At 38.5% G+C, this 7,540-nt stretch overlaps 1 protein-coding gene across 2 annotated transcripts; it reads left to right on the top strand.

The window, feature by feature from the left end:
* The first annotated feature begins 2,264 nt into the window (after window positions 1-2,264).
* Window positions 2,265-6,406, top strand: LOC149156731 (uncharacterized). 2 transcript variants are annotated; one of them, XM_089438496.1, is made up of 2 exons: window positions 2,265-5,622; window positions 5,731-6,406. In XM_089438496.1, exons 1-2 carry the CDS (start codon window positions 2,664-2,666, stop codon window positions 6,147-6,149), a joined length of 3,378 nt encoding a protein of 1,125 aa, XP_089294622.1. In that variant the 5' UTR covers window positions 2,265-2,663; the 3' UTR covers window positions 6,150-6,406. The 2 variants fall into 2 exon arrangements, with proteins under 2 accessions (XP_089294622.1, XP_089294621.1); XM_089438495.1 differs by having other exon boundaries at window positions 2,267-5,646.
* Window positions 6,407-7,540: the final 1,134 nt, after the last annotated feature.

The following is a 7,540-nucleotide window of genomic DNA, read 5'->3' as shown; positions in this document are numbered from 1 at the left end:
TAAAATTAACAGCGATAACTTTTCAGTGATTTTTTATTAGAAAAAATAATCATTAAAAAAAAAAAAAAAAAAAAAATTCCTTGTAAACTTAACATTCACCATTTTATATATACTAACATGTTAATTGGAAAAATAAATAATTATTTAACAATATTTTTATTTTTCAATATAAATCTTTATTTATTTCTAAATTTTAAACAATTTTTTAAAATTTAATTACTATCAAAATTCATAAACTTAAAATTTATATCATCAAAATAGTCAACTTTATAACTTTATAATAAAATAATTTTATATAAATATTTATTTTGGACTGATCAACTTGATGGATAATAATGATGTGATTCAAATTTTTATAAAAAATGTTAATATTGTTAAAAAATATATATGTGTATCATTTTAGAAGTAAAATTTTTATAAATGTTAATAAATAAATAAATATATATATATATGAAATTTTTAGTACATAATTTGTCTCTCGAAGCGGTCCTGGAATATGCTCTAAAACTGTTTACGCTTGGCTAAGGGTTATCTTTCTCAAACATAAGGAAACAAGTTAACGACCTAAGACCCAGAAGCATCTAACAGTTCTGAAAACCTGCCTCCTTATGGACCACCAACCAGTAATTACAAGTGACATGATTTTCCTTGAATCACAATGATGAGTGGACTTGCATTAGTGGATAGGAGCCAGTGATGGTTGTCTCTACAATTGATTTGACAACTTATGGACCATGAGCCGGTAATTACAAGTGACATGATTTTCCTTGAATCACAATGATGAGTGGACTTGCATTAGTGGATAGCAGCCAATGATGGTTGCCTCTACTGTTGATTTGACAACTGATCTGGCTCTATATATAAACTCTCTAAAAAACAACAAATAGACTTCAAAAAAATTCACACGGAACAATATCTTCATGCTGCTTTTCATCACTAGGATTTCTTAATAATCTTGCCACTAGGGCTCTTAGGATTTCTGATGAGAAACACCTTGAAGAAAAAAAATTCGCATCTTCTGAAAGTTTTTGAAAATAATGGCTATAGTGGGCATCAAAGCCTCAAAGCCTTTCAAAGAGGCTGTGAAGAATCTTGAGCTAAGTCTTCTCATGATGATCATAATTGCACTGTGTTGCTTCCATTTATCCAAGGGACAATTAATAAGATTGCTCATATTCTTAAAAAGAACAAAGTTTCTACTACTTTCAAACCCCTTAATACCATTAGAAATTTTCTTAGGTTTGTTAAAGACTCAGTTAACCCTAAAGACATTAAAGGATATACTCAATTCCTTGCTCATTAGGGGTTCCATGCATTGGTGAAACTGGGTACTCCATAAACCAAAGAACATGCAACAGACATTAGGTATTGTCACTCTCATTCCTCAGCTTTAGCTGAGCATGTGGTGAAATCTAAGCACCATGTTTGCATAGAGGATACCCGTGTCATCGCCAAGGTTGACCATTTCCATCATAGGAAGCTAAGAGAATTATTGAGATTGAAAAACATGTGATCAATCTCAATAGAGATGATGGTTGGAAATTGAGTAGGAGCTGACCCTCTCCTCTTGATTATTTTCTTTTTTTTTTCTAATTTCATTCTTTTTTATCTCTATTTTCATTTATTTCTTGTTTCATTTTATTCTGTCCATTCTTCTTTCTTAATATCCTTCAGTTATTTTTCCCTCGTATTTTAATAATTAATAATAACTAATTTTAGTTTTCTTTTCCTTTCCTTTCTTTTTCTTTCTATATTAAATAAAAAAATAGCTTTATTATTAATTAATATATTATCCTATTTCATCCCTATTCTTTATTCTTTCAAAATGATATTAAATTGCATATTAATAATTAATAATACTAGTTCTTTTTTCTTTTTAATTCGTAAAATTGAAATGAAATAATAATATTTATTAAATATTATGTCCCATTAATATAGAATTCTATTACATTATAATCTTTTTCCATTTAGTTTAGTACATATTAAAATACATAATTATAATATTTTTCCATTTAATTTAGTACATATTTGTTTTGGAAAAAACCTAGACCACCTCGTTTCTTGTTCCACTTTCTCACTTTAATCGTTTTCCATGAAAACTAAAAGAGTGAAGAATTCAACCAGTAACGCTGCACTCTCTTCAGTGTCAGTGTTAATGGGTGGGATTTGAAAATTAAAAAATTACTTAAATGTCATATCATGGATTGGTTAGCACACTCACAATCTAAAATTCATTTTCGACTATGCGACAATTCCAGTATGCTTTCATACCTGCAAATCAAATAAAATGAGGATTCACGTCTCTGCCTGATCAAACCGTGTCAGATGCTATGATAGTGCCTTCCATCCAGAAATGATAATATTGTTATATAACATTAAATATAGTGTCACCAACCTTTGTTTCCCTATAAACTAGCGGTTACTATTGATCCTCCAGACATGTGGAGGGTTGGGAATGAAAGGACATCAATCCACTGCCAGGCCGGGTAGCCAAGACCAGAGGTAAGCTAATGATAAAACCCTTGCTTCTCGTTCACTATCTTCTGTAGTTGTAGATGGCATTTACTGGCTATTTGCAAAAATCCTTAGACGCAGCGTTTTGCTGGTTCTGGTCATGAGCTACAAATTCAGCCCAATAAGCAACGATCAGATCACTCCCAGTGATGGCAATGGCGAAAGAGTTGGTGATTATTGTTGTGATATTGGTACTGGAGTTTCAATGTCCTGAAGGATTGAATGAGGATGGAACCCTTCTCCTCTCTCTTCTCAAAAATTTCGAGGCACCACCCAATATTATTCGCAGTTGGAATTCAACTGATGAATATCCCTGCAACTGGGAAGGAGTCTCCTGCCATGGAGATCATACGGTAAAAGTCCTGGATCTCACAGGGCAACTCATTTCTGGAAGGTTGTCTCCGGCCATCGGTGGCTTGCGAAAACTGAGGGCACTGTATTTGAGCTCCAACATTCTATCTGCCCTTATTCCTAGGGAGCTCGGGAATTGCACACAGCTCGAATATCTGGATCCCTCCCAGAACAATCTGCATGGCCCCATTCCCCTGGAGGTGGGTCGACTCACAAATCTCTCATACTTGTCCCTTTATTCTAACTTTCTCACCGGAACCATTCCTCCCTCTAGTTTTGGGCTTCCGCTGTTAGAGGATATTTACTTGAACCAAAACAACTTGACTGGAGAAATTCCATCAAATATTGGAAATCTCACTGCGCTCTTCAGCTTATGGTTAGAAGAAAATAAATTATCAGGGACAATACCCGCTTCCATAACGAATTGTCGTTGCCTCTCAAATCTGTATCTCCATCACAATCAACTGCATGGAAAACTGCCAGCAAGTTTAGGTAGGCTACAGAGTTTGGCATACCTCTACCTTAACAGTAATATGTTTGAAGGCCATATACCCAAACAGCTTGCAATGAATGGCGGCAGTCTTATACAGGTTGATCTATCCGATAACCGTTTCAATGGAGAAATACCATGGGAGCTGGGCAACTGGAGCAGTATTTCAATGATTTCATTTGTCCAAAATCAGCTCACAGGACGCATACCCTCCTCCTTTGGTGCACTGCAACAGCTGTCTGTGCTCTATTTGAATCAGAATTCATTGTCTGGTAACATCCCTCCAGAACTAGGGAGATGTAGGCGGTTGAAAGATTTGAGGCTACACAAAAATAAGCTGGAGGGGATCATTCCTCCAGAGCTAGGTCGTTTGAAACACTTACATTCTCTGTTCTTGTCTGAAAATTCCTTTCAAGGCCACATCCCTGTACAGCTATTCAGATCAGAGAGTCGTCTGGAGAAGCTGTATCTTTACAACAACAGTCTCACAGGAGAAATACCTTCAGAGATTTGTAATCTGAAACATCTGAGAGAATTTTTCATCTTCGACAACCAACTTTCTGGTCCAATTCCGCGAGATTTCGGAGCCAGAAATAATCTCACGGGAATCGATGTAACTGGGAACCATCTTTCCGGAACAATACCTCCGACCCTTTGCTCTTCTGGCCAGTTGGAGCTTCTATTGTTGGGCAACAATTTGTTCGAAGGAAGGATTCCTCCAGAGATTGGAAACTGCCAGAGCTTAAGGCGGTTAAGACTCAGCCATAACCGTTTGACTGGTGTTATCCCTGTCCAGTTTCTGGGTTCGAATCTTCACATTGACTATCTGGATATGGCGGATAATAATTTGCAAGGTGAAATACCCTCAAGCATAGGGCAGAGCAAAAATTTGAGCTCCATTGACCTGTCCAGGAATAGATTGAGCGGCTCTATTCCTCCAGAACTGGGGCAACTCTCCAATCTCCAGCTACTCAATCTCTCTTCCAACAAATTGACGGGCCTGCTGCCTCCAGAACTTGGTAAATGTCATCTTTTGTATTCTGTTGACTTGGGTTTTAACTCACTGAATGGCTCGATACCAGAGCGGTTGGCAAATCTAAAGCAATTGGAATATCTAGTTCTTCAAGGCAACCATTTTGGTGGAAGCATTCCGGAATTGTTCGTGAACTTCGAGCAGTTATTGGAGCTTAATCTGGGAGGAAACGAGTTTGAAGGTCGAATCCCGTCATCGATTGGAAGTTTACAGAATCTGGATGTCGCTCTGAATCTAGGCAACAACAGACTGAATGGTGAAATTCCAGCGTCTCTGGGACAGCTGAATAAGCTTGAGAACCTAGATTTGTCATCCAACAATCTCTCAGGCAACATCCCTTCAACGTTTAATGGGCTTGTATCATTGCTTCGAGTAAATATCTCCAATAACCAGCTCACGGGATTCATACCCTCGTCATGGTTGAGGTTTGCGAGTTCAAATTCCTCGAGCTTATTCGCTGGCAACCCTGGGTTGTGTTTGCCAGAAGAGGGCCAAAATACATGTAGATGCAGGAGGGATTCAGTTGTTTGTATTGATGAGCAGAACAAGAGAAGAAAGAAAGGTCCGGGTACCATCCCCATAGTCCTCATTACCATAGGTTCAATTTTGTTTGCTTCTTGCATGTTGGTTTTCATATTGTGGGGAATTAAGTTCCTTGAATCCAAGTTGAGGCCTGTAGAGGAGGTAACTGCTCTGGAAATGTCATCCAAATTGAATCAAATTCTGCAAGCTACGGAGAATCTGAACGAGAGATATGTAATAGGCAGGGGCTCTCAGGGGATTGTTTACAGAGTAGAGTTGCCGTCGGGGCAAGTATATGCCTTGAAGAGGATTCCATTCAGTGATGAAGACACAGAGAAAATGAGAATGATAAGAGAAATCCAAACAGTTGGTAAAGTCCGTCATAGAAATCTGGTTAAACTACTGGAATTCTGGGTGCGCAAGGAATGTGGTTTCATTCTGTATGACTATATGCCCAACGGTAGCCTGGATGATGTTTTGCACGAGATGAAACCTCCTCCACTGTTGGGGTGGGATGTTCGTTACAGAATAGCCATTGGCACGGCCCATGGGCTGTCATACCTTCACCATGACTGCCGTCCTGCGATCATACACAGAGATATCAAGCCCAGAAACATACTGCTGGATTCAGATATGGAACCCCGCATTTCTGATTTTGGGATTGCTAGACTCCTAGACATGAGATCCTTGTCTTCTAACACTTCAGTCCATGGTACTTTTGGTTACATGGCACCAGGTAAATCAATTCTTTTGCTGGGATTTTTTGCATGATTCTGGATTGAAATTGTTTTTGATTAGGGATTTGATGTTTGAGTTGCAGAACGCAGGCTTGGAGGGAGAGCGAGCGAGAAAATGGACGTTTACAGTTACGGAGTGGTGATGCTGGAGTTGATAACGAGAAAGAAGGCATTAATGGATTTGAGTTCTGCAGAGGGGATGGACATAGTCAGTTGGGTGAAGTCCCATGTTGCTGAGGATTATGTTAATTCCGTGGTGGATGAAGGGCTGCGAGATGAATTAATTGAATCGCAAGCAAAATCAGAGATTATGGGTACAATTCGAATTGCATTGCAATGCACGGCTGCCAAGGCAGAGGAGAGGCCAAGCATGAGAAAAGTGGTACAAATGCTCAGAGCGCTGAGACCTGTGAAGCCAATAAAAAGAAATTCAGATGCAAAAGGTAAAGTCGTTGTGGGGGGACCATCCACCCCTGCCGGAAGAAGTGAGATGAGTGTGTGAAGAGATAGCACATGTGATGCGGAGCCAGTGGCGCGACAAATGTAGAAGAAACAAATAAACACAGAGAGTTGGGCAGCTGTAAACAGCTGAGTTTGTCAGTTATGCCACATCTTGTTCAGAGATATATCCATTGGCGGTATCACTTTCAGTTCGTTTCGTAACAATTGGTTAGTACATTTTGTTGAGAGATATATTTTTTAGTTGGGTTGTCAAAATGTATGGGATAGGAGCATTAATATTGGAGGTTTATAATTTCATGCGGAAGTTTTATGCTAAATGATATAACGAGCCTTCAATCTAATATTGGAAATTGGAAATTATTTGTTTATCAATTATATTGGTGTAGTTAATTTGGCAAATGTGGATAAGAATAACCATAATAAATATCCCAACACTAATCTCATATTATATTTCATTTTATATAAATTAAAAAAATCATAAAAATTAAATAAATTATAATTTTTTTTGTAAACAAGGTAGTACTTTCTATATTTACTTTTTCAAAATTTACATTTTCAACACATTGATTAACCAACCACCTGCCCGAAGGAAATCAGGTGGCCATCGATCAGCGTTGTATCCATTCCAAAATGTAAATAAGTTCATCATCAACATCTGTATCTCCCAGGTACCTCTCTCTGGTCTTTTAGACATAAACATTCAAAAGCTGTAAACAAAAAATATTGAAAAAACAACTACTCCTCATCTGAGGAGGCTATCTGGAAGGTTGCCTGCTCTTCCAGGGTCATCATCTTCTTGCCTTTGTTCTGCGGCTTTACCCCTGGGCCTGGGAGTTCTCGTCCCTGTTGAAACAGTTTCCACTTTAGCTCAGACAGAGTTTGCTCAATGCGGCCCAAAGCAAGGTTGTTCCTGTATGTTTGGATCTGGATGGTTGCCAATTCCTTCATTATTTCCCCACTGATATGTTCTGGTTCTTTGTTTCGCTCCTGTCAGTTCTCCACTTCTCCTTCCATGTGTTCCTGATGGAGGGTCATTGCACGAGTGACTATGTGTTTCATGATCTAGTATAGTTGCAAAGTTTTGGTATAGAGAGATTGTCTGCCATTTGTAGTGCCTGGGTCTTGTATCATTTCTTCCCACTCATGCAAGGGAAGGTTTCTACCTTGAAGATTTTGTCTTAAGTCACGTTCCCAGCTCCAAATCTGTTCCCGAATTTCTTGCGCATTTGCTTTCATGTAGGCATCCACTAGTTTCTTTACCTGTTCACCTGTTGATTTTCTGCCTTTTTTCTAGCTCGTGCTGCTTGTTTCGGCTTCCTGCTTGACATTCCTTTTGCTTCTCCTGGGTGCCATGTTTTTGCTGGGCAGCTTCCTGATGCTCTGGTCCTTCAGGTAGACTTGCTGGATTACAGTTGACCCTTCACTATGTGT

This window comes from Pinus tabuliformis, chromosome 9 (genome assembly GCF_031772625.1).
Source record: "Pinus tabuliformis cultivar Carrire ecotype Pingquan chromosome 9, CPIR1, whole genome shotgun sequence".
In the NCBI taxonomy this organism is placed as follows: domain Eukaryota; kingdom Viridiplantae; phylum Streptophyta; class Pinopsida; order Pinales; family Pinaceae; genus Pinus; species Pinus tabuliformis.
Note: the sequence above shows the minus strand (reverse complement) of the source record. Positions and strands in the feature narration are given on the sequence as shown.